The 27,934-nt window shown below is 39.4% G+C and overlaps 1 protein-coding gene across 5 annotated transcripts; it reads right to left on the bottom strand.

The window, feature by feature from the left end:
- Positions 1–180: 180 nt before the first annotated feature.
- epb41l4b (erythrocyte membrane protein band 4.1 like 4B) lies at positions 181–27,934 on the bottom strand. 5 transcript variants are annotated; one of them, XM_008432658.3, is made up of 23 exons: positions 27,060–27,934; positions 21,455–21,559; positions 21,332–21,374; positions 20,800–20,878; positions 20,561–20,605; positions 17,316–17,368; positions 16,596–16,716; positions 15,347–15,434; positions 14,230–14,318; positions 13,627–13,696; positions 13,381–13,550; positions 12,140–12,249; positions 10,566–10,599; positions 10,253–10,286; positions 8,542–8,666; positions 5,434–5,573; positions 4,421–4,542; positions 3,559–3,672; positions 3,416–3,471; positions 3,176–3,328; positions 2,949–3,069; positions 2,193–2,326; positions 181–1,005 (listed from the first exon to the last, which is right to left on the bottom strand). In XM_008432658.3, the coding sequence occupies exons 1-23, from the start codon at positions 27,306–27,308 to the stop codon at positions 942–944; spliced, it is 2,319 nt and encodes a 772-aa protein (XP_008430880.1). In that variant the 5' UTR covers positions 27,309–27,934; the 3' UTR covers positions 181–941. The 5 variants fall into 5 exon arrangements, with proteins under 5 accessions (XP_008430880.1, XP_081453445.1, XP_008430881.1 ...); XM_081597319.1 differs by having other exon boundaries at positions 2,193–2,237; XM_008432659.3 differs by having other exon boundaries at positions 3,416–3,468.

Genomic DNA, 27,934 nt, shown 5'->3' with positions numbered 1-27,934 from the left:
AGGCATGCAGGGTGAGGCTGACCTGAATTCCCATGTCAGAGCAGAGGCCAGAGACGTTGAATCAAAGGTTATCAAACTGATGATGGGAATATGTCAGGATCCAGCCGACAGACAAGCCGTTCAACACACGGCAACAGAAAATCCACTGAATTGCTCTGACAAATCAAACCGGAAACCAAGTAGTGGAGCGACAAGGTTATCTTTATTTCCAAGAACATGCTCTCTTAGATCAGATTTGCATTTGAGCTGCGATGGAAATTGCATGTAAAAAAAATAGGAGTGAGTCCTCTTCCTTCTGAAAACCAGAAAAACAGGAGCAGAGCCGCAGCGACGTGTCGGATTTGTCTCCTTCTAGTGGGCAGTCTGTGAATGCTGCTGAACATTTTCAACATCTGAGTCACCTTAAACACGTTCTCTTCAATAGCTTCTAACCATAAATACTGCAAATGTTTTGGCATGTAAAAATGGATATTTCACATAATAAATACAGTACAGAAGTAAGCATTTACAGGACCTCCTTCTGTCATAAGCACGATAATTGCAAAGTCTATTTACAGTGGGAATAGCCTGATTTGAATGTGGCTTCACTTTAACAGTACTTGTATGAGGAGATCAGTGCTTTGACAATTGTTTAAAGCTTTAGCGCGAGCTCAGAGATGGTTAAATAAACATAAAAACCTAGACATAACCTCAAAACAAACAATATAATCACATGAAGAAAAATAAATAAATGTCTAATGCAAGCAGCACCAGCATATGCGTAGTTTGTCCATTTATAGTTCAATAGATATAACCAAAACATCGTTCTAAAACAGGTAAGCAAATATAACAATTTACAGTTATGCAAATATATTTTAAAATCTGTTATATCTTCTTGCAAATGTACAAATGGCGACTAATGTCTGACACCTTTGAGGTTTGTTGGTAAAAAAAAAAAAATCTCAAAGTTCTGTCATCAGCAGGGCTCTCAGGATCTTCTCTCGGTCCAGTTTAATTTCCTCTCCACTACAGATACACAAACACAAGAAATTTGCATTACAGGATGTAGTAAACATTGTTGGAAATAAGCCTGTTTTGATTTTTGTGGGATTTACAACAGAAAGTGTCCAAATTTAGGATCAAGAAACAAGAAATATACGCATCATTTATGATTAAATTTAGTTAAAGAACATAGAAGCGAGTGTGAGACCAGGAGGATAGCATAAGATTCAGCCATGTTCACATGCGATGGGACGTTTTACTAAACGGGCATAAAACTTGAAAGCACATAGGAGAGAAAGTGATGACACTTACATCTAAGTGTGACCAAAGAAAGGGGAAAAAAAATCAATGTTTCAGATCATAAAACCAATTTTAATACGAGGCAAATATAACCTGAGTAAATACAAAAGAAGTTCTTAAATTATTTCATTTATTAGGAGGGAAAACCCAGTAACTGTGCAACGCTTGGCCACAATGGCTGCCATCACGAGTGTTACAGTAACTAGCAATGAGTCGCCGAAACTATAACTATAGAAAATATAGTTAAATAACTGGGGAATTTCGATCCCCAGTTATTTAACTATATCCAAAACCTTGAATAATTTCGATCCGCAGTTTAATTTTATACCACAGAGTTTCAGTCAGATAAACCTGGTATTTAACTATATCCAAAACTTTGAATAATCTTGTTTTTTATTTTGAAGCCATTCAGAGATCTATTTGCTGGAGGGTTTTGGATCATTATGCTGCGTCACCAAAATATTTATGGAGTCCCAAAAAAAGGCTTTCATTTAACAACCAAAAACCAGTCGACGTTTTGGATCCCTTTTCTCCAAAACAACTTGGTTACTTTATTTGTTTAATCAAAAATAATTCTTGCTTGGTTTATTGCGAGTACTTTTGAGTTTAAAGACTGATAACTTTAAACTTTAAACAAAACTTTAAACAAAAAATAAAAAATAAAAAAAATTGGCTAACTCATGATTTAGCAATATAATTGGCTTAGACAGCTTATTGTTGCTATTTTGTATTTACTAGGGTTACTTTTGATAATTTTTGATGATCTGAAAGACTTAAATATGAAAGAGAACATTAATGAGGGGCAAGCGCTTTATCAAAACAATGAACATTTAACAAAAGGCATGAAAATGGCTGCAGGTCTTACTTGTACACAGTACTGGTTTAAAGCTGCCGAGGTGCGAATGTGTTACCTGTTGTTATGGGCAGTGAGGTAAGGGGCCAGGTGGGGCATGGAGCTACGGTAGTAAGAAGGGGAGAGGTGAGGGGAAGGCGAAGGAGAGGTACAACACGGACTACCCAGCTCCAGTGCTGGCATATTATCCACCTGGAATACACATCAATGTATGCACAGGTACAAACATTCATCTGTTCACTCAAATACAGTCAGACAGAGAATTATCCTCCATAGCAGCGAAAGGATGTCCTGATTCTTCTTAAGTTTTTAAAGCTGCATTATATGTAACTTTTATGTTTTTTTTACACGTTTTAAAATCATCATGATGGTATGAGACAAATAATCTGTGAAAATTTCAACCTCTTCCCAGTGCTCCCAGTTCTAACTACAGAAATACACCACTAAGTCAGAAACAACTAATCAGAGCCAGGAGGAGGATCTTAGCGCTGTCATTCACTCTTGTGCTCCATGCTAAAGCTAGTTAGCATGGACACCAATGACAGCGGATAAATTGCATTTCTCAAACTTGTTTCTCCCCATTAGCACCTTGAGCAGCATTGATTGACAGCGCTAAGACCCGCCTCCTGGCTCTGATATTGGTTGTTGTTGGTGGAATAGCATCTCAGGGAGGATGAGATTGATCTTTTCACAGATTATCTGTCTCATACTGTCACGACACGGTGATAGTTTTAACAAATGTAAAAAACATATTTTTGTAAACGTCACATACTGCGGCTCTAAGGGGTCCGTACGCTGTTATACGCTGAGTTACCTGCGGGTAGATGGATGGTTGAATCTGTTTGTCCAGGGAACTACTGGACCCTGACTTTCCTGCGCTCTGGGAGGAAATGGCTGCAAGCGCTTCAGGGAGATTATCTTCGTCTTCGTGGTTGCTGTCGAGGATCAAACAGGATGATTTACATGCATTAAAGACAGGAGTTTTCGCTTCAAGTACCATTCATCTGAGAAAACGTTGCTTGCTGGGTGAGGCTTGCTCACAAGCTGAACTGTCGGACCAGACGTTTCCTCCGGTTGGAGCTCGGGTTGCTCTTGGCCTGCAGCTTCTCTGGGGTTAAACTACGATCATGCCTGCGGGGCGTCTTCTCAGCGGTCACGCTGGAAGCTGCTGAGTCTTGAGATGAACTCTGATACCTGGAGAGCAGCGCGATGGGACAGGAAATTAAATCACAACCTGCAGAACGACGTACAAACACAGAAAGCAATGGGCGAGGCCCCAACCTGTCACTGCTGGTGTCATTTGAGCTTCTCCCTCTGGGAGTCAGAGGAGCATCCTTCTTCGTTGCGCATGAGAGAAGAAGTAATACTCTGAGTTACGCTGCCAAAGTTGAGGCTAGATGTTTAATCTGTGTTAGATCTGATACCCTGAAAGCTGCCTCCATCTGGGCTTTGAGGATGTTACATTTGAGGTGATCTGGGAGCATCACAGGGGAAGCAGGAGGATGCAGAGACTTTTCCGAGAGTTGTTTCTCTTCTCCCTGCCAACAGAAGGAGAAACATGAGGAGACCTCAAAGGTAACAAGCAGAACTGGAGCAAATACTCCAAAAGCACAAAATATTACCAAGTATTTATCTGTGTTTCCAGAGCAAATATCTTATTACAGTTGAAATAAGGCAAAACTGACTTAAAGTAACTTTACAGCAAAATATAAAATATAGGAGCTTGTTTTAAGTCAATAATTATTTCACTTAAGACATGGAAAAAACATCTTTTCAGAAGTGAAATAATTTGTTTGTGGAACTACAGGGTGGGCCATAAGTTTCCATAATTAGGAGAATGTAAAATTTATATTTATTTTATATTTCAGATACGCAAGAACATACATTTGACAAAAGAGCAAAGAATTGAAATTATACTGATGGCTGAATCTGGAAGTAGTCGCATGGTTGCACGAAACTTTAACAGAAAAACATGGAACGAGCATCAAACACACGACACGGCAGCAAAACATTATTTGCAAGTTTCAGAAAACTGGAAATGTTGCAGATCAACCACGGAGTGGTCCAAGACGTGCATCGATTACACAGAGTCCCACAAAAATAAAAACAGAGAGGGACCTGTATTATTTTTTTCCATCAGCATTAAGAAGCTCCTTTATCTTGCTGAAAAGTTACTTGTGAGTTAATTGTGTGTTCTTTGAGATATTTGCATTAAAAACTAAACAATAACACTTGGTCAGATTTTGTGCTTTTGCAGTGCGTTGTGCAAAAATGTGTCTTGCTCACCTTGTTGTCGATGTTTATGTGCAGCGAGGGCCAGGGAGGAGAATCACTGTCCGTCTCCAGAGCTTTGAGGAGCGACTGAGAGATGTCCATGCCATCTGCAGGGCAGGGCGGAGCTCGACGTTCTGAAACACACAAGGTTTGCTTGGAACCTGGCAGTACACATTTATGTACTTAATTCACTGACTTAAACAGTATAGTTAAATATATTTCAAGAAACAAAGACAAAGATTTTAATCATCTCACTGCATTTGCACAAAAGAGCTTAGTTGTCAAGTCTCCAACATTTTTTTTTCTTCGTGCACTCAAAAGGTGAAGATAAAACCTTAAATGGGCAATATTTTCTTTATTTCATAAACATTTTATTCATATTTAGAATTTATTCCTATTTAAAACAGAAGAACACAGTGGATGAATGTGCATCTCAGTGTCCTGCAGAGTGTTTCTGGTCATGTCTCATTACAACCATGAACTTCAATGTAGTTTACTGAGATGCTGTGTGACTGATCAACAAAAATCAGCTCAAATCAGTGAGGAAAAATGATTATTTATATGAGTAATAAATTAATAAAACATGTATTTGGTGCCTTTTACTTTCCTAAATAGAATCTAATGTTTTTACCTGCCTTCTGAGTGGCCTAGTCAAAGTCCTCAGACCTAAATCCAATTGAGATTTTGCAGCATGATTTGAAAATAATCCAGTCGAGTTACAGCTATTTTGCAAAGAATATCCGTCAAAATATTACCATAAAATCTGGAAGAGACAAACCGCAACCGACTATTTACAAGTGTAGATGTATCAAATAAAATTATTAAAATATATAAACATTAAAGTTAGTAAGTCTTAGATGACAAAAACTCATACATATATCAAGTAAATATTTTTTTTATCCATTATGAACAGAAATATGCATGTAGAGTGACATGTTTAAAAGCAGCACTTATAAAAACCAAATAAAGCTAACATCAAGCCAAGTCTTTTGACAGATTTATCTTTACAGGCGGAGGGTACTCACTGTTCTTGGTGTGTGTGTGGCAGAGTGTGTCTTGGCTGTGTGTGTGGCGGCGGTGACGATGGTGGTTCTTGCCAGAATACGAATTTTCATTCTCTGATGAGCTGTACTGATGGTCTGAAGCAGAACTGCTCAGCGGGAAGCTGAGGATGACACACGCAGTCACAACAACTCCCTAAACAACAAGCCTCCTGAACCCTTTAATCTGGAAAAGTGAAAATAAATCTTCATCGTTTTAAACGCAGTCATTCTCATATCTTTGTTCAGTGGCTTTAGAGCAACATTTCCAATAAAGCGGATTAAAAAAACAAAACAATTATGCTATGTGGCTAAACCATGACACAGTGGTTAGCAGTAATAATCCAAAAAATATGTGAATGTGAGGTTATTTAAAGATGCTAAATTGCCTAAAGGTGGGAGCCATCATAACTCTGCATGAAAATGGACGGATTCACATTAAACAAACGTTATGATGCTTCATTATACACAGTTTTTGAGGCTACACAAAAATGTTAAATTACCCCTAACGTCTTAATTGTTTACCTCCAATTATCTAGACCACGTGTCAAACTCAAGGCAGCTTTTTATGTGGCCCACTAAATTACAGACTAAACACTAAGTGTGCATAAATATAATGTTATCAATCAAATCAGTGCAGCTTTTAATCTGCTTACTGCAAAATCATATCAATTAGTCCCTCCAGTTTATTGGGAATTATTGTTGAAATTCACACATCAATAAATTCTCACATTTTTTGCAACAATGCTATTTCATACATTTTCATTCAAAGCTGTTGGACGTGTTGTCCCTAACATAAAACACCAAAGAAAGGGTCATTGTTAACTTGTTATAACTTGTTTATTTGTCTTAGAAGCAATATGGCAACATTCCTAAAGGTCAAAGGTGATTCAAGTAAACATGAAGGAAAAAAAAAAAAGAAACAAACACAAACAAACAGCACAACAACACTTATTGTAAACATTCGGTTGATTTCACAAATCCATGACCTGAAGTAACATTAATATAATGTTTATTTAAACATTATATGTTTAAATAAACATATAATAGTTCTCATATATTCCACACGATTCAGCAGCTCAACCTCTAAAGCAGCAAAGACTACAGGCTCCCTTTCACCTGCTCCCAATTACCTCCACTCAGCACTGATATCATTTTACCTCTGATTAATTTAGGCAATTATAAATAGCTGTCACAATTTTTATAAGACTAGGAACAAAAGACAGTGATTAAAGCATATTTAATATTCTGAGGTAAACATGACAGAGACTAAAACCTTGATTGGAAGTAAGGCATTTACACACACTGCAATAAAAACACCCCAATCTAAACTATGTTCAAGTGAAAAATATGGTCTCTCCTCTACTGCATCTTTAAATAAATGGACAGAGACACAAATTGAAAGGTTATTCTGAGTCAGAAAGTCAAAATAAACGATTTGAAATCAGTTGGAGGCCGTTATATCCAACGGCTCTGATACCATTAGATATACTTTATCCCTGCTAACCATTAAAAGTATTTAAAATCAGCCACAAACTGTTAGCTAAGTGTTTTGACTGTATATTCCCATTTATCGTTTTTCTACAGACATTAAAGATGAGCTATCTGAGTAAAATGAAATTCACGCAAAAAGCACACAGCGCCAGCAAGAAGTTTACATGAACGCATGAACATAAATTATTGTTTATGACTTTGTTTTTAACTGTTATTTTTTCAGGGTGAAATTATTTTACATTAAATATCTTTAATATTAAAAATAAATAAATAATTGGTTTAGACAAAGTTTATTTTACATGGATTTTTTTTCCCTTGATCCACACAGGACTAACGTTAGCGGCTACAGCTAAGGCTGTATTCAAACTCTTTTTAATAATCGGTGGACATGTTTTTAATTAACTTTACGGTAGTCAAACTCACTCTGTAATTGCTGACACCGTTTTGAATGTTTTACTGATTTTTAGACGATGTATCCAATCGCCTTCTTGCCATCACCCTAATCTTTAGCTCCTCTACAGATTCATCCAATTAAATTTAAGGCTTCGTCTGGACGACTTCAAAATATTAATATTCCTTGCAGTCTGAAAATGTATTTTGGTAAAATTAAAAACTTACTTTACACGTGCTAGGAGAAATGTGAATAATTTTAGGGTCAGCTGCAGTAGTTTCTTTTTATTAACATGAAATGATTAGTTACGAACTAACCACTCATCAGATCTAAAGATTTCAGGAATCTTTAAATGTGAGATGTAGATTTACACAAGCTGAAGTTTTTCTGAGCAAATAAAACTCACAGAATCCAAGATCATTAGCTTGAACTATTTAACAATTGGCCTCACATTAGTGGGGGTGTTATTTCTAAATGATTGGAGCTTTCCTACAACCATTTCACCCGGGAAGAATACGGTTTCCAATAAGTCCGTAAAAACCGAATGAGTGTATGTAAACTTCTGACCTAAACTGCATTTAAAATGTCTTCAGTGAGCGAATGGTTACGTTGCGTTATGAGCCTCAGAACGAGTCAAATACAGGTGTTGCAAAACGATTAATGATGTTGACAAGTCAGAAATATCGGCAGGAAAAACGACAAGAACTAAAATCCCTGAACAAGTTATGGTCCATTTCACCCAGCACGATACTTTGGCCTCTATTCTGTCCTCCTCGGGTGTTTAAAACCCCACAGTCTGCTGTAAAAAATAAGGATCTTTACAGCACACAGCGGCAGAATGACGTCGACACTGGAGTTGGAGTGACAGATGAAGAAGACGGGACTGGTGATGAAAATGAAGATGGAATCAAGGTCATCAGCAGAGCTTCCTTCCTTTGGGGCGACAGTCTGTGTCTGAAACCGACTCCGGGGTTTGAGAAAGGTCAAAGGGCAGTCATGACCTTGTCCCTGTGAACCACACTGAGGGATCCTTTGAGGACGGAGCCGGTTCGTTCAGGGGCAGGAGGATGACTGTACAACGGACTCGCAGCCTCAAAGGAAGGCCTGAGCACAACAGATGGTGGAGACCACGATCAAGACAAGTGGAGGCGTGTGAGTGACGTGGAAAACAAATGTGATGAAGCCACCGTGCATGCAGTTTGACTTACCTGTGTGACGGCGTGTGACCAGAGGGTTGCAGGTAAACCGGGGGCGTGAGAGCCGGGTGGGGCGGATGCCAAGGCTCGTGACCAATAGGAATGTTGTGTTGGTACTGAAGAGGGTCATGGAGAAGCTGAAATTAAAGATCTCTGTAAGCCAGGCTGGTCGCTGCTGCATTTCTGTGTCCTTGTGTGAGACCAGCTGGATTCCCATTAACCACAAAGTTGAGCAAACTGAATTTATGAAAATAAATGTACTTAATAGAAATGTGCCAATTTTGAAAAAGGCTCACTCTTTTTAATAAAAAGCAGGAAGAGGCTGTTTTTCAGCTGTATAGAAATAAATGTATTTCACAAAACTGCATGAAAACACTTTTTTTCACATCACCAACCATTATATCAGGATTACATTTTGATCATACAAGTTAAATAGTATATTATTTAAAATGGGAAAACATCCAACAGGAAAATGGGATTTTTGTTTTCAAGAAGACAGTAAAACATGTTTTGTTTTTCTGTTCCAAACATTCTGTTGGGAGAAGGGAATTAATATGTAGACTACAAGATAATACATTAAAGTTACAAGATATTTTGGACAAACTTTCGACATTTGAATATTTTAATTCATTACTGAAATACCTTTAGAAGACAAAATTGACAGGATATAGAGAATTTTGTTTTGTTTTGGGTGATATACAGTATTACTACTGTGGTTCGTACTCCGCTCCAGTAAATGGCGGTAATGCACATCAATACGTTACTTGCCAACCGACATAAAGAAGAAGAAGAACTGCTGGACGTTACTGACATAATATAAGAGTAGACCCCGCATTGGTTGCTATGGTGTCTATGGTTACTGCTACCGAAAACTTTGAAGATGACGAAAGGAAATGATAGGAAGATGGTTTGGGTTTTTTTGTTTTTTTCGGACAATGTACAGCTACCTCCATCAGAGCTCTCACAGTTTCGCACAGTTCATAAAAAGCTGTGTCATTCTAAAGTATTGAAAAGCTCTTCTGTAAAATCACCAACTACAATTTCCCCAAAATGCCGCATATGTAGCCTCTCAAAAGTATAAAGGGAGTGTCGATCCAATGCCTAAATAAGACACCAATGTCCCCTGTGATGGCTGGTACATGACAAGCTCTAGCGCCATGGCTAAATTAGAATATAACTCATTCCACTAACGTGTTTTTTAATGATTTATTGTGAACAAGGTTATTCATATGTGGTTTTATTTTAACCCTTCCAGATCGAACGGAGCAGCGATGATCCAGCCAAATTTGTAGTACCGTAATTCCGCCACACTATGCGCTATCTGAAAAAACCCAACGGTTTCTGAATAGGGAGACGTTGCGCCGATATCCAGAAAATATCAGGTTATTACGGTAATTTCACCCCCGCCGTAGCAGAAAGTGAAATTAATCTGAGGAAAGCTCTTTTAATGGACGATAAATTGGGAAAATAATTTGCTAGATATTGAAAGTTCCAGTTGTTATGGATAAATGGAAACATATATTTAATCACAGGACATTTAAAGAACTGCGTACAATTAAAATAAGCAAACATATCCAGGTGGAGATTTTAAACTTAAGCATTAAAGGGTTAATTTTCTTATTTAATGGAAACACAGCAATTGCGAGATTGTGTTTTGGAAGATTTGTGCACATTTGTAATGGAAACGCAGCTAATGTAATGAATGTTGTCTACAGTCACTCACCGCATGTGGACTGGGATTGGGGCTGGCTTGCGAGCTGGAAAAGAATGTCAACAATCAGTGGAACTAAATAATACAATTAAAGTGAACAAAAAAAACTCCCCACAATTTCAAAGTTTGGAATGGAGAACAAAAACAGTGATAAAAAAAATGGGAGTAAATGCCTCCACATCTTTGATTCTTTTACACAAGTGGCTAATCTTTGGTGCCTTTGTTAAGATTGACCAGGCATTTATGTGGGTTAAGGTCAAGAGTGACTGATAAGACAGTGACGTGATTTGTGCACTGCATATGTGTGCTTTTCAGAGAGTTTTACCTGATATGTAGAGGCTTCGCAGGGGAAATAGCAACTGAAAAAGAAATATAACATATATAAGAAATATAAACATATAAAGAAAAAAGCCGAAATTAAGGTTTGTTTTTGAGTCTTTATCTCCATGTTCTTGTTTTTGGAGTCAGTTCAGCCTCTTGAGTCTGATCAGTCACAGGTGTTCAGGGTGATGATGCAGTGTTGATTTTCTGCCAGGTATGTAGACCTAAAAGTTTCAGTTTTCTCACTTTCTGTGTCCCCAACATGGCTTGTTACTTTAAATGTTACTTTCTTTCAAAAGTGGCTTTCTCTCCCGCAGAAATGCCAGATTTGTGGAATGTATGAGTCAACGTTGCTACGTTGACAGATCTCTGCATGGCCTTCTTTTCATTTTAAGATGACATATTGAACAGCTCAAAGCTTGAGATCTTGTTTCAAGTGACTTCTGGTTGTACTGAATTTCCTGTTTAAATACTCCCTCTACTCTGATACTAGGGAAATCAAATGCACACCACACTTTTCAGATTTTTTATCTCAAAACAATGCATTTTTCCCTCAACTGACACCGATTCACTACTTTTTGTTGGTCTCTTAGATGCAGTTTTAAAGGTCACTTATTATGCTTCCTTGAACAAGTTAGGATTGGTTTATGGACTATAAAAAACATGTTGATTATACTTTTTTGCACGTAATCATTCTTAGTTAATAAGATTTTAGTCTGGTCAGTTCTGCCTCTTTTGACCTTCTTTCAGATCAACCTGTTATAGGGCCTCTTGTCACTTTAAATCCAAAGAAGCTGCTGGCCACACCCCCCAACTCAACGTTTACACTTTCACGAGAAAATGGCCGCAAACATATTCACAATTATAAAACCGTACATCTTTGAAACCAAGTAACAAGAATGCAGAAAATTGTTTAAGAATGGTAACAAGATACTTGTTTTATTCCAGACACCAAAACACTTTAACTTTAACTTTTTTTTATGTGCTTGGGCTGTTTTTAGAAGCAGCTAAAACCCAAATGGAAGTACAAAAACATGCAAAATGTGAATTTTGCATAATAAGTCCCCTTTAATAAAATGTACAGAAGTTTGTGGTTGTATGACAACGGTTATGATTAGTAAATCTAAATCTCTCAGAAGTTTGGATGCTGATATAAGTAGTTATGAATGAGCTCACCAGCATATAAGTGATTATTTTAGACTTTTGGGCTTGTTAGGCCACCGCAGCTCACAGAAGGTGGGAATTATGGGGGCGTTAAGAGCACAAAGAAGAAAGACGATAATAACCTATAGCCTTGAATTTTGCAGCACTTTATGTAAAATAGACTGGCGCTGTACTTAAATCTGCTGAACCTGTCATAGCAAAACATAATATTAGTCATTCTTAAAGAGAAAGCCTTGAAGAGACCCCGCTGCCTCCCAGGCTGGAGCTTTTTTCCTTCTCTCAGGGCTCTCTATGTTGCAGATTTCAGCCATTTAGGCAAAATGGTGTGTGACCTTTTTGATAACGCATGAGGGCGCAGAGGACAAAACAGGTGCGGTTAGTCATCCATGTTTCCTATGTGCTGATAAGGCTCACCTTTGCCCAGCGACTGTGTGCGGGAGGGGTATCGTTTGCTCGGCCTCCTCTCAAACGTGCTGGCTCTCCTCAGTCTGCCTCCATGAGTGGCCTGATACTCCGTCTTTCCACTGAGACAAACACAAAGACGAGTTTAGAAGATGAAAATGGTAATTACCAATCTGTATTACTGATTTCTGTGGAAGTACTTTAAAACATCTGACTGGAGTTCAGCAACAGGATCCTAAAAGCATTAGCATGTGAACTGTGCAGACTCCAGATATCCTTAGTGGAGACTGATGGGTAAAGCTACGTTTTTTTATAAGAGCGGATGCCCACAGAAACAGTCATCACTGCAGCTCTGTTACAAAAGACGATAGAAACAAAAACAAGTCTGAAGCTGAATTTCAATATGCTTCCCATTTACTGTGAAAACTAGCATTACAGCCAAGCTAAATACCACACGAAGTTAGAAAAATACACATTTTAAAACATCACTATGCAATTGTTTTTAAGGTTGTGGGGCTTTTTACATGCTGATTATTTCTTTTCTACAATGTAGCACCTTTTAAGCAGACAAATATTGTTTAGTAATAATATTACCAATGGCTAAACAAAATCAACAGCACATTTCTTCATAAATGAAGATGCTAACAAAACCCCTGGTAAAGTGATTATCCCATGTGCCTGAATAAATATGAGCATTTCTTTGGCTTTGTGAATTAAAGATGGCTCAAGTCAAAGTAAGGCAAACATAGCTGCTGTGTGAAAGAGAAAAAACAAAGTAGAAGAGGAATTTATTTCCTCTTAGATCAGTTTAGGAGGATACAAAAGAGTCAGAAGGTGACTCAGGTGTGCATATTAGCTCTCGTAGCGCAGTATTCAAGTGCTTGTTTGCACTTCCACCATCTGTAACATTAGTGTTTGTGCACAAACCACAACAGAGCGCTATCACACCGCTTTGATCTGCCCGCTCCAACAAATGACAGGAAGTGCCCTTCAAGTGTGAGAATTTGTCTGGTAATAATCACAAGAAAACAAACAATTCAAGGAGAATGTCTCAGTCGCCATAGGAACAGATGCACGTAACCATAGCTACTCGGTAACCATAGATACAAAGGATCTGTTTAATGTGACACGTAATTTCCCCCATATGCCGGCAGCAAGTGTTGACCACAACAACCCCGGCGGGCCTGAGCGCGTCGTCCGGCCGCGGGACGGCTCCGCCGGGAGGAACCGCCGGGAGCGAATCTGTGCTCTACCTGAATCTGAAGCGGGAGCCGAGGCGGGTGAAGTCGCTGCGGCTCGCTTTTCCGGCGGTCGGCTGACGCAGGCGGAAGAAGGCATGGCTCTCCACCGCGCATTTCCACAGGTGTTTGCAGCTCTTGGCGCTGGCCAGCTGGAACATGAAGGTGTGCTCCTGTTCGCGACCCTTCAGGGAAAAGGTTACTTTAGTCTTCTTCGTTTATTTAAACTGGTTTGTTTTAGGAGTATTAAAGGAGACCAACCTGATCATCGTCCTCCACCACCATCAACGTTAGGCGACTCTTTTTGAAATCCAGCCTGGTGATTTTGGGCCTATGTGTGGAGATTAAAGCAAAAGTCAACACTCATCCACTTATATGATCTAATTCATTATCAGTTATACTAGACAGTTCAACTCACAAACACTAATAATCAGTTATATGAAGACCCGGTTTTTAATGCTTATTTGCTTTCACTGACAATCACTGACAAGTCTTTCTCCTGTATTTTTGGATTTAGTTATCAAACTTGAAGTAAAGTTTGACTTTATTTCCATTTAAAGGAAATTCATTTCAATGACAACCAGAAGAAATTAGCCAAAAATGAATGCTTTTGTCTTTGCATAAATTACACAACAGATTTCAAAAATAGCTAATTTTTCTTTAAGTAACTTTATCTCCACATAGTTTCAGCTCCAGTTTACCAAACTAGTCGGTGTAGTGAAACTGTTAGTGTGGATAATGTGATGAAGCCTGATTGCTTCCCTATAGCTGTAAGCTTTGTTTAAAAAGCGTTTGATGCCGCGGGTATGTTCATAATGCTTTATTATTGTTATTTGAATCATAAAATGCTGTGTGTGTGCTTACCAAAAGAAAAGCCCAATTTTGTTGGAGCCTTCAAAAACTAAAATGCCAGTCGGGGTGAGACCTAGTGCATATTCTCCTCCATCTCTGCCCTGAAGAAACAAGGAACTAAAGGTGTTCAGTTTTATCTCCACAATAATATGAAGGTAATCATTTGGTTCCAGCCAAAAGTTTACATTCAGTTATATTTCTTGTTTTTGACACGTTTATGATTAATCTGAACCATGCTTGTGCAAAGATGTAGTAAACAACAAACATCCTCAACATTTTTTAAAAACAAGAACTTGATGCACAACTTTCTGCTGACATTACGCTAATGGAAATGCCTTCCATAAGTTTAATCCTTTTGAAAATGGGAAGTGGGTGGACAGTGCTTAAAGGCAGAGTATTTTCCAGGAAGCCAACTAATTAAATTAATCTTTTTTTACTTTCTACCAAGAGAGTCAAATATGCAGCAAGTCCTACACTGCAAAAACACAAAACCTTACCTTGTAATTTCTTTCTAGTCTCTAGAGAAAATATCTTAGTACACTTGAAATGAGACAAAACTAACTTACAAGTAACTTTTCAGCAAGATGTAGGAGCTTGTTTTAAGTCAATAATTCTTTAATATTGGTGAAAAAGTACTGATTCTATTGGCAGATTATTTAATTTATTACAAGACATTTTTCCCATATTATAGTGGAAAAATCTGCCAATGGAACAAGTATTGTTTTTGTCAATATTAAGGAATTATTTACTTGAAATAACCTTTTATATCTTGTCAAAAACTTAATTATGAGTTAGTTTTGTCTCATTTCAAGTGCAATAAAATATTTTCACAATAAACAGACCAAAAGTTCTTGGTAATATTTTTTGTTTTTGCAGTATAAAAACAAGCGGATTGCTGATGTTATTAGTATTGGTGCATTCGTATATTTGAAGATTTGAGTGTATTTTTGGCTTTGTTTGAATTGCACAATAATAATAATAAATTGTGCACCTAATTCTTGTTTTTAACATAAATTTCAGTTTTTTGTTGAATCGTACAACACCAGGGAGAAAGAAAACAGCTGCATGATGAGTGTATGTAAAGTTCTGACTGGAGCTGTACCTGTGGAGGTGAAGTAAACTCACACACCTTGACAAAGTGCATATCTACGCCATAAAGTTCCAGCCACTTGCATTTGTTGAGAAAAGAAATCTCTGCTTGAGACGGGCTCTGTCCCCTAAAGGAAAAAACACAAGATTAGTTTTCACAGTAAAAATAATACAGTCACAGTCCCAATGCGCTCTCAAGAAGAAATGTATCAGGTACGCAGTCTGTAACTTTCTGTTTTGATCTCACTCTAAGCATAGCCTGTCCCTCGTTTGTGGCTAGGTTGACCCTGTGAGCCACAGCATACAGCATATATATGCAATCTAATCTGAAATGGGAGCAATCAGAGCAGAGCTGGGTTAAACACTCCGTAGAATCAATCAAGACCCTTCAGAGATTAATCCCATAATCCTTTACACAGACCAGTGATAGAGAGGCCAAAGCAGAGGGAGCAAGCAAAGAGGGATAGTGAAATTGGAAACCTTCGGCTGTGAAAATAATAATAAAAAAAAAAAAAGCTGGTGTTGACAGGTGGCAGCAGAATAACTTCCTTTTCTGCTCCAGATTCTGCTCCGCTTGTTAGAACCTCACAGGAGAGAAGCAAGCCTGGGTCAAGTTGCCGGTGGCTGGACGCCCTGCAGTAAGCTGCTTTGACACAGCACAAGGTTTTGGCGACCAGTTAGCCTGGGCACTGCCTTCCTGTGCAACTCCGCTCGGGAAAAAAATCTAATTTACAGCAGTCTGGACTTTCTCCCTTTGACTCGGATTATCTCCAGTTTATTTTTGACCTGGCCAATCAGCGAACAGAAGGAGAAGTCGTAAACGATGACATCAATTTTCAGCGCTGGTTTAGAATTGCTGTCTGCCTGTAATTTTAGAAATGGCAGCAGAGGAAGTGAACAAAACCGTTCAGTCAGTGTTGTCCACGTTTCCAGATATTAAATTCACATGAACAGATGCCTTGTTTGGATCGTCTCTTTTCTCCTCTCAGTGGAGGAAAGTTGTTTACAGCACGGGCAACTTCCAGGAAGCTTCTTAGCGTTGAACTGCGGCATTACATACACTACGAACAAACGTTAGCGATTGGGTAAAATTTTAAAACTTCAACAGAGCCCACGCCTCCAGGAAGTAACGGTTTCTCAACAGCCAAGAGCCTTGAAACCTTTGTACAAAGCAAAGTGTAGGACGAGGTTTCTACCAGGCTAGTTTACTGTATGTTTACGCATTCACACGAGGGTCGCGTTTTAGAACAAGGGAAGACAATTTAGCTGCTTCGTTTCTTCATCCCCACCTGAGATCCAGCCACCTGCTGAAGATGTCCGCCTCCATGGCCTCGCTCTGCTTGGGAGTGAAACGAAACTCCGACACCAGCTCCGGGGAGTGCTCCAAGGGGTCGCAGTCGCCCAGCTCACCTGTGAGTGGACGAACAAAAAACATAAGCATCTCCCAAAGATCTGATCATTTCAAGTTAAATCGCTCATCTTTTACAAACGGGAACATGAGATAAAAAGCAATAAAACTGCTGCCCTTTTTCTACCTCACGCCATTTTTTATTCTTCTGCAAAAATTACATTGCCGCAACTTCCTGCAAGCTGCATAACAGTAAATTAGATTGTCTTTGTAAACAAAATAATTACTTTTTGAGATGGCTAAGCTGCTCTGAATTTATCACTCTTGATGCTCCTTGTCGGTGCATCTGAGGAAATCTTTGTAAAACAAGATTAGAGGAAATCTGCAGAGGGACAACATCAATAATGCAAGAAAGCCATTGAAAATCACAAATTGAGCCGGTTTTTTTTAGCAGATATTACTCCAAGCATGAATGCCCAGGAGAGGATTTTGCATTAAAATCAACAATGAAAAAATGTAAAAAATAAAATAAAATAAAAAAACCCTGTGAAATAAACTTAAGCGAGTGACTTAGGAGGTGTTGAAATGAATTTAATAAATATTAGAAAAGGACATTTGGGACGAGGAGCTAAATTTGCACATTTGGAACAACCTTACTTACCTTGTAAACAATATGCCGCCAGCTCCACTGATACATCATATGGACATTTTAATCTGAAATTAAAGGAAAAATACACAAGTTAAAACAAATGCACAGCCCCTGCTGATATTGACAATATGGCTTTCTGCCCAGGGTGGCAGCATGGCTCAAGTCGCATACAGAGGGAAAGTATTTAATGAGGAAATTTTGAGAAAAACTTTAGCTCAGAGGTGTCAAACCACTTTTTATTTCAGGCCACGTCAAGATCATAATGTGGCAAAATATATCATGAAAGCTACCCATTAAACTGTTAAAGTATGAATAAATGCATGTAACTTTTTTCACATTAATGTAATTTGCAAGAACACAGATAAAAACTGCTTTGAGTTGGATGATAAATTAATATTTAGGCACGAAACTGTTTTCTTGAAGGCTATATTTATGTGTCAAAAAGTTATGGTGGCCAGATTTGGACCCTGGGCCTTGAGTTTGACACATGCGCTTGAAGGTCGGCTCTTGTAGCTATCGTTAGCTATCTGAGCGTTAGCTATTCTATTTCCTAGCTGGCACTGTAAAGTATTTTTGTTTTGCTTCAGAAGAGCAACCTGCTCAAGAAGGTAAAAGTACTGCAACTTTGCTCTGGTACTAGCCATAAAAACTAATATTACTTCATGGAGTCTAGCTGATAGTTATGTGGTTATAGGAGTAAACATGGAGTGAATGGTTAGTGGACAATTAAACTTAGCACAAAGAAGTACATTTGTTTACAGGCTCCAGAGAGAAATAATATTGACAGATGTTACATCAGTCCTCTTTATAGGGTTATATTCATGTCCGTTATGTAATCATTAAGATCATGTGGATATTCGTTGTACTTATCAGTGCATCGTTTGAAGCTGGATTGATTTTGATATATCTGAGAAACTTTTAATCTGTTTATAAAAAACTAACAAAAAATAACAATGGGGAGGATTTCTTCTGTACGTATTGGTGGGTGTTGGGGGCCCAGAACGAGGGGTTTGCCCAGGACGCCATTCAGGCAAGAACCAGCACTGCCCATGTGCTGGAGAGACATAAAGTGGCTGGATGCCCTACACAGTGCGAGTGTGTCAAGGAGGAGAGGAGCAACCCTTTTCCTAAAATAAGCAGCCCTCTGCTGTTCTTGATCTTGAGCTTTTATAATGGAGCTGGACTCTGGGGATGAGTGGCCCAGATAGGAGCACTGACACACTGAAGTGAGTGTTTGCACAGTCAGGTCGGGCTTGTGTGTGTGTGTGTGTGGGGGGGAGGGGGTGGCGGAGGGTGTGTGTGTGTGTGTGTGTGCGTGTGTGTGAAACAGATGTTGGTGTACTGACTCCACTACTGAGAAAACTGTAGTGGAGGTGACCTGTGGGCTAGAGGTGGGACATCCCCGCAGTGGGGAGGGAAGTAGCTCAAAGTGACTTATGAGGACGTTGGCTTTCAGCTGTTTCAGGCTTTATGCTTAGCTAACCGAACTATCGAATTAAGAAACAATGAAGCAAATCCCAGAATATTAAAAAATATAGCACATAGTACATTTTAGATGTAACCACACTCGTTGAACGTTTGCACATTTTGATTTGCTACAAACTTCAACTCCAACTTTTTAATTTGAATTTTATGAGCTACACCAACACAAAGTATCAAAGGACTGTTGTAATGTGAAGGGAAAACGTTTCAAGTTTTTCTTATAAAGTAAAAATCAAAAAAGTGTGGCATGCATCACACACATCAACCCCTCTACTCTGACACCCATAAAATACGTGCCAAGGAAATAAACTGTCGTTAGAGTTTACTCAATTAGTGAATGAAGTCAATCTGTGTGTAATTAATAATAATAATATTGTACAAGTGGAATCAGTTTTCATCCAGACTGAGCGTCGTTTTAAACATGCCAGACCCACAGGGGGCAGCGTAGAGCAAAGCTGAAACCTATGTCAGCCAATGAGATTGCTTCAAAACAACCATGACTTCCTGTTAGAAATTAAACATGGCACCAGGAGGTACATTTGTCTTGGCAGGTATATAGTTTGAACTACTTTTAAATAGCGTTTTAGAATATAAAGTTAATAAAATGCAAGTCCAAATTGGAAATCATGTCAAAGCAGGTATATGGATATGTTGGCGCATTATTTGTCGCAGACTAATGCACAGGACCCTAAATCTCTGTTTTCCAGTTTACACAAATATGGAGTTTTTATAGATAATTGTTTGTAGTGATTTTATATGGCGTTTTCATGAAAGACTAAAATGCATAAAAAATACATTCATTTTCTCTGATAATGACTACGACTATGTTTGGACTAGTCACAGTGAAGATCCAGCTCTTCTGTGAAGATCTCAGAGGTTTGTTCATCATGAAGACCAACAAACACGTCACACAGATTATTAGAGAACTGGGTTAGTTCAAAGCAGGATTAGGTTATTAAACTCTCCCCAATCAGGTGTTCTGGTAGATGACACCCAGATTTAACTTTTTGACCTACATGCAAGCTAAACAGGCCAATAGTGGCAGAAAACTTGCTAGAAGCTGAGACACTACAAAGTACTGACTCAGAAGTGCTGAATACAAATGTACACACACCTTTCAGATTATTAAGGATAAAATAAAACATATAATTTTCATTCTACTTCACAGTGTTCCTAATGAATCTCCTACAAACCACAAAATCCTCTCAATGCTGCAGTTATTTTTATGGCTTATGCACCTTCTCGTTCCTTTTTTCTTCCACTAAACCTTCCATTGATATGCTCCCATGCAGCACAATGTGAACAGTCAGCTTCTTAAGCAGTGACGCTTTGTGGCTCTGCTGAACAATTATCAAATCAGCAGCCGCCACTATTAATGTGTCGGCAATAATTTAACATTTCTGTATCAAAAACCCTTTTTATGTGTTCTATGTAATGAGAAACTACATTAGGGTTTTTATTAGATGTAATGAAAAGCAGCAGTAATAAACACTAGATATGTGCATATTGTAAATCAGATTCACTTTTTGGCTTGAATTATTGAAATAAATTCATTTTTACTTTATATTCTAATTTACTGAGCCTCTATTGTGTTTATGGCATAAAAACATTCAGCTGCGGCTACTGTATTTCAGACAGTATTATTCACCCGAATTCAAAGAGTTATTAGGATTTACTTTAGTTGTTGGCGCTTTAAAAATCAGAGCTTACAGGTCTAAATAATGCATCACAGATCTTTATTCTTCTTCTTCTCGGTGTTGGAAAAAGAAACTTACTTGCCAGACAAAATATCCTGTCGAAGCTGCAGCACAAAAAGATACCTGTTGGTGCAAAAAGAAGATGAATCAATTGAGCTTTTTTTCCTCCACTCTGACACATAATGTGCTTTAACAAGTCTCTGTCCATTTGGCCCTGATTTGTATCTTCCCACAGCAGCAAACTAATTAGCCCTACATCCCCTTTGGACCTCTACGGCTGGCTCCGGAGAGCTCCGTCAGCGCGTGTGAATTTTTACCGTGTGAATTCCTCTCGCAGGTTGTTTGGCTCCGAAGAGTAAAATTTCACTCTGAAGAAGAGTCGGTAAGGCGGCCCTTCTAGAAGCAATAAAGAGAGACGGGGAAAAGGGCAGAGACAGATGAAGCAGTGATTCCTGCAACATTAATCTAATCGAATCAAAACCGTCTTGTACTTTATCTCATCGTTTAATCTCATCCTTCCTCTTAAGTCTTCCCATCTCGTCCATCCATCACCGTCCCAAGACCAGATCTCTGTACTCTCTCTTTTTTCTCTGCAGCCTTACTTTTATTCCTGCTTCCATTTTTATGTTAACAACCGTCAGATTGTGTCAGGGTGCAGACCAGCCCTCCTCCACTCCATTTATTCCCCCCCCCCTCGTTAGGAGCCGGAGAGCAAACAAGGTACGGCTTCCAAATGCATGCGCTAATCAGCGAGTCAACATTAGATAATGCTCCACCTGCTCCCCACTCAGCGCGCTGCACATTTTCCTGCACAAACCAGATCGACGTTCAGAGCCACTGACAACTTACCGGGGATCTGTTTCTTCAGAAGCTTGGACATGTCCAGCCAGTGCTGGTGGGGGAGAGAAATGAGGTGAGAGAGTCACATCAGCACACGGTCCCCACTAATTGAGAGGAAAGGTCGTTACTCACCGAAACTTGATCTGTGTCCATGAACTGCAGTCCGAAGTAATCCGTCTCGACCAGATCTATGTGGTACATGATCTGATCAAAAAGGTCCTGGCCTTTGGATTTGCTCTGCAGCAGGAGAATAAAGGAACTGAATTAGTGTCTTTGAGGGTTGCTTTGAAGGAGCCAGACTTTGTGTTGTCTTTAAAGAGATTTTGATGTGCAGCTTTTTGATCTTCCTTTAGACTTTAACTCATTTTCTGCTCAGTGCCCGACCATTTCCAAATCAGGCGAATGTTTTGTTGTGTTTGTATCTACACACACGAAGAATCCTAAGAGACTTTATTGCCGGCAATCTGGATAAAAGGATAAAATGAAATGCATTTTGTTCATGTTTAGGTGAATAATTAAAAAAGAAACTAAGCTAACAATGTTTAACAGGCAGGAGTTGCACTTTATTACCCACAGGTGGTAAAACCTGGCACACAGTAGATGATCAACAGGGACGACACATATCTAAAGTCAGAACTTTGCTGTGTTTCTTCTATTATTTATCATGTTTCCTGGGTTTTTTTCACATCAAATTACATTTTATTCTGACTCAAATGTAATTTTGAGACATTTGACTCAGTAAAATGACTCAAAAGTTTAGAGTTCTCTGTCAGTGTTGCCCCACTTTTCAGATACAAATGTAAAAGTTTACCAGGAATGTATGAGAAACATCTCAACTGTGTTTTGACTTTAAATATGGAACCTGAAAAAACACAGAGTCTGGTAGGAACCAAGGAAGAAACGGAGACAGCATAGTTAATGGACAGAGACAGATACAAGGACACTAAATAAAATGTTGAATATTTTTCTCTTATATTGCTTCTCCCATAAATCCAAACATTTCATGTGGAAATAGATGAAAAAGAAACTCCAGAGGAACTACTGATCAACAACGCAAAGCAGCCGGTTTCTTTGTGGCAGCGTACAAAGACATTAGGATTGAAATAAAGCTTTTGCACAGAGGACTCGATCTCCTCTGATGAATGAGCTCCGTCTTTTATTAAACCGAGTGCAAACATCCAGCTGGTAACAGCAGGAATTACCCATGAATCCACCTTTTGTCGGCTTGAGAGTGAAAGCTGATGTGAGGGTGTGTTCTGATGGGACGGGCAATTCCCCGGAGGGAGAGGCCCGCATTCATGCAGCTTTTGTCATAAAACACAACCAAGGACACGGACGAAGCACAAACTGCAGCAATTCCTCCTGAACTTTATGGGAGCAGTTTACAGGCAGATGAGCCTCATCGGCCCGCATTAAAGCCTGACCCGAGACTGGCCCACATAAAACTCCCAGGGTGTGTAAAAACATGACAGCCTTGTACTTTCAGTGTTGATAACGGGTCCAAACGTCTTGGCAGCAGGTGTATAAATGAGTTAGAAAACACAAATACTGAAGGCAGCATGCAGTGTGTATTACAAAAGTATTCATAATCCTTGGACTTTTCCACATTTTGTCCAATAACAACCACACGCCGCTGGGTTTTATTTTGATTTTATCTGATACACCAAGAGCAGTGTGAACCTTAATCGTAAAGAAACTATTTTACAAACAAAACCTTGTGGCTTTCATAAATCAATCCCCTTCGCGTGAATACCCCCAAATAAAATCCACTCAGCCTCAGCCTGAATGTAATGTGATTTCAGTATTAAAGCCTTGACACGAAGCAGACAGTTTACAGATAAAGTTTTGGGGATGTTTAATTGAGCGAAGCATTTATTTCTTCAAACTCTTTTTCAAACAGAAAAGTAGCAACAAGCTAATTATTTTGTTCTTGGTTTATGTATGCACATGTTTTTTCTTGTCCTTGTACTGATTCCTTGTTTTCTTGTTTCTAAAACCCTGTTTGAAATAAACAAATAACTCAAGAAATAAAAATAACCATCAGATTGGCTTCAGTAAGGTGTGAATAATTAATTATTGGATATGTATGTAATCAATTATCATACTGGGTTTTCACCATTTCATAACCTGTCAAATCATATTTGATTATTATCAACCTATACAGGAAATACATGTGGAAATTTTGATTTTTGCTGTAACTTGACACTATGAATCTCCTTTCAGAAGGTTAATGAAATGCTGTGCGTTGTCTTTGTGTAAAATAAATAAACATCCATGAGGAATCATCCAAGTTATTCCTTTATTATGAGTCCATAAACAATATGCTCTTTTTCCAAAATATGGAATGTCCATCCATAAACTATTTTCATCCTCTCTTTGTAAAAGTTTGATCATTTTCCTTGTAGTAAAATCCAAATATCTAAATCATAAAATATACGTTGAATGTATGACACTTAATAAGCTTTGTTTTTCAAAATGATCTATTTGTTATGGTTCTGGGAAAAAAAATTACTCTTGAGAAATAAGGTGAAAAGTTTTGTGTTGCGCAGAGAAGCAGCCAACAGGACTGCAGTGACTCTGGAGGAGCTGAAAAGAGACGCAACCCAGGTGGGAAAATCTGCTGACATAATTATTAGTCATAAAATCCACAAGTTGGAAAACTGACAAAGAGAAAACCATCGTTGGAAGAAGACAATAAGTAGTCCCTGTTAATGTTTTCTGCATATTGAAGAAGGTGCTCTAAAAGCAACATGCTATGCAGAGCAGAAAACCTAGTACACTATCCACATGCTGAAACACGGAGGTGGTAGCATCATGATATGGGGTCAGCTTTTCTTAAAAGGGACAGGCAAGGTGCTTGGAGCTAAATAAGCCTAAAACAAAACCTGCTAGAACCAGTAAAACACAAGGGTTTCCTACAATTCTCAACATGTGGAGTTACAGTGGAACGATTTAGACTAGACTATGGTGTTAGAATGGTCTAGTCAAAGTTCATGTCTAAATACAACAGAAAATCTTCAGTAAGATGTGATATTTGGTTTTCACCATCCAGTCTGACTGAACTTGGCAAAGAAGAGTCTTTAGATGGACGTTTATCAAAGCAATAAATCAACTAATTACATGATAAATTAAGAAGAGCGTAATAATTTCCATTTGCGTGCTTGTTCATGTAGTTAGCTGCCATTTTGAAAAATGCTAGTTTGCACTTTTCAATTTCACAAAAGTCCTAAGTGGCAGTTTTGCCTGTTTCCCCAGTCAGAGCCTAATAATTAATATGTTTTGAAGGACAATTTTGTTTTATTGAGATTTCATAATCCATTTCACTTATTGCTTCGGTTATTTTGTTTATTTATTTGCGATATTTAAAGTCTCTTGCAGTTCCAGTGTTAAACGTTCATTGGAAATGAACGTTTATCGATTTGTGATAGGATGTCCTTGCATTATTATGCCATAATTATTATATTAGTTGAAATAGTGTCAAAACATTGACATTTATGGGTCAATTTATCACCCAGCAAAATTTGTTATCACGACAAGCTTGCTCTAACCAGTCCGTTTCTTCCACTACATGAACATGTACCTCTTTGTGCTGATGTAAAAACTAAACAATAATGAAATTTGTGGTTGTAACAAAGTTTAAGCGGTATGAATGATTTCACTAGGTGCTTTTACAAGAATACTTTTTCCTGTTTTCCTTCACACTGCTAAGCTTTAAAAAGGCTTCAGATGAAAAAGGCGCACCTGTATCTGTTCCCCGAGGGAGAACAGGAGCACATGAACAAACCTGTTCCAAAACACCTGTGACTAAGCCTCCACCTCAACGAGCCACGTTTCACTTCGAACGGCAAAGCTCAGGAGAAGCTGCCGTGACTTTGCTTTGTTGCCATAACCTCGCTGCAGCAGGACAGCGGGATAAAAAAAACTCCTCAGTGTACCGGCTGCGTGTTTTTCACAGGTGACGCACGCAACAGCTTCGGTGACACACACGGACAACCTTTAAAATAATAATTAAAAAAAAGGAAAAAACATCTAATGAGGAGTCACTTGCGCACACATGCCCACACACACTTCGCTCATCATCCCACCTACCCACCGTCCCTCTACACACGCTCGTATTTGTGGCACAGAGTCCCCAATTGTGGTAAATCAGATCAGGGAGTCAGGGAATACAGACAGACTGAGGAGAGAGACGGGAAGGAGAGGGAGGGGGGGGACATGCACGAGAAACAGGGTGGGGAGGGGAGAGGAGGAGGAGAGCGATGATGAGCGAAGGGAGATGGGCCACAGAGGGAGTGCAAAAGGAGATTATGAGAGGAGAGAAGCTAGAGCGGAGATTGCTCGAGGAAGATCAGATGCAAGGATGCGGAAGAAAAAAAAGGTGGAAGGAGAAGCTGCAAAAGAGCAAACAGCAGGGGAGACACTTCTAGCTGCCTTAGTTAGACGTCCCTGCAGCCAGACAGAACGAGAAGCGCTAAAGTGTCTCATCAGAGCACCGCCTGAAGCCAACTTGTACTGTAAGCATTAGGAACTTCAGCAACGTTGGATGGATTTAAATGAAAAACACAACAAAACATCCAAAGGTTGAGTCTGAATTGACCCGTTTGTTTGCTCTACAGTTCAAATATGATAAGAAAAGCTACAAACAGGAAGTTTGTTCTATAAATCCACCAATCAGAATTTAGTGGCCAATGTCCAATCTCTGACGTTTGTCAAGCTTAAACAGATTTATTCAGATTTTTTGCCAATTCCATTTTCACTTTAAGAAGATATGAAAACAGCACTTAAATATTTATTTAGCCTTCCTGCCATAGGCAATCATTAATTATTCAAAGTAGAAGTAGAGGTGACATATCCATGAGGACAGTCGCTGCAAATAAGCAATTTACTAATATTTTCAAATAAAAATTTGATTTTTTTTTTCGGCATCCCATGTTAGCAATAAGCACATTTATTGTGGCTAGCAGTACAAAAACATTGGTTACTGTGTATATTTTGAAAGAACAAAAAGACTGCCAACATTTTCCAATCCATCATATTTCATGACAAATGGATGTTGAAAACTTAAGAGGGTAAAATTAAAACATCTTTCTTTACATTTTTATCTTTTGTACCACTTGCTGAAGTATTGCTCTCTCGCGCTATGTCGCAGCCTTAATTAACCACAGGCATCTGTGTATATATCTGGACATGTCCTTGATATTAGTTTCCTTTCAAACAACCTCTAATGTTTACATTTTTAAGAAGAACTGATTTTTTGGGGGAAAAAATATAACATGGGGTGCTCCATGCTTTAGAAAGTGGCGGTAATGCACCTTAAGTTGTTTGCTAACCGCAATAAAAATTCAAGAAGGAGGAAGTCAATGAGAGGGCGAGTGGATGGTGTTCAATCTTAAGAGTGAACAACAAAATGACATCACAAAGTAGAACTTCCCTGTGTTGTTTTTATATTTAAGGCTTTAGAGTTGTGAATGAGTGACAGATAATTAAAGTGGGTCATATTTAAGGTCACATCTTTAACTGGGTGATTTATTGGTAGCTTGCGCTCAAAGTTCATGAATCTCTGTTTACCGTCTAATAAATTAATTAAAATTATTTTAAGCCTATCTTTCTCCATGTAATTAAAAATCCCAATAATCCGTTAAGGAGACCATCAAGAAGACCTTAAAGGACCCTAAAGTGTCCCCGGACCCCACCTTGACACACACTGACCGAGCTTTGCCTCTCGGTTAACACTCACAGGTAAATCCACGCTAACATCCGTGCCGTCCAGCAGCAGGACGCGGCAGGTGATGGTGCTCCTCGCCGTTCCCCCCGCCGGGATGTGGACCGTGGCTCCCCCGCTGACCACGGCAGGAGCGTGGACGACCTGCTGCTGGTGGGGCAGCAGCAGGGGGTTCCCCGTCACCCCTCCTCCGTCCCGCTCGTCCCTCTCTATCGTCTGGAAGCGGGAGCGGCGGCTGAACGTCCGGCGCAGAAAGCCCATCATCTTCCTGATCCAGAGGGCGACCGGGTCCGCGGTGTGTCCGTGAAATCTGCCCCTCGCAGCGGCCGCTGCGGTCCGCCTCCTTCCCCACGTCCTCCCCGGGGCGAAGAGTCACTTAGCAGGCTTGGAGGAGACTTCAGGGCTGCCGATCAGCAGCAGGGGGACTCCAGCCGCATACTAATAAAACTGAACCAGATTAAATCAACCAGTTGATTTCCACTCGCTGGGTCCGGAGTGAACGGGTGGACTCCTCTTCCTCCTCCGTCTCCTCCTCCTCCTCTTCTTCCCCCCAGTCCTGTCCTGTCCGTCCACCTGCCTCCTCCTCGCTGTTGCGCACCGACTCTAAAATCCTGGAGAAATCCCGTCCGAGGCTCCGCAGCGGGGACCCTGAGACACACACCGGAGCAGACAGGAGGAGGAGGACGACGGGGAAGCCTCCACACCTCTGGACCGAACCGAACTGATGGCTGCAGCGTCCTTTCCCCACCGCTGAACCGAAACTACCAGTTTACCTCACAGGTAAAAGTCAACCAGCGAAACTGGACAAACAGCATGATCTGCGCCTGCGTAAAAACATCGCGTAGAACAAACTTCTTTTCCTCCCGACGGGCCGACCCAAAAGAACCAAG

The sequence above is a fragment of the Poecilia reticulata genome, chromosome 16 (assembly GCF_904066995.2).
Source record: "Poecilia reticulata chromosome 16, P_reticulata-male-v2, whole genome shotgun sequence".
Classification (NCBI taxonomy): Eukaryota; Metazoa; Chordata; class Actinopteri; order Cyprinodontiformes; family Poeciliidae; genus Poecilia; species Poecilia reticulata.
Note: the sequence above shows the minus strand (reverse complement) of the source record. Positions and strands in the feature narration are given on the sequence as shown.

Bases quoted from the DNA above. Each gene is read 5' to 3' on its own strand.
- epb41l4b (XM_008432658.3), bottom strand. From the start codon at position 27,308: ATGATGGGCTTTCTGCGCCGGACGTTCAGCCGCCGCTCCCGCTTCCAG. The intron at 13,551-13,626 runs GTTGGTCTCCTT...TTTTCCCTGAAG, and splicing joins TGGTGGAGGACGATGATCAG to GGTCGCGAACAGGAGCACAC. The intron at 10,600-12,139 runs GTGAGCCTTATC...TTTCTTTTTCAG, and splicing joins CACACAGTCGCTGGGCAAAG to TTGCTATTTCCCCTGCGAAG.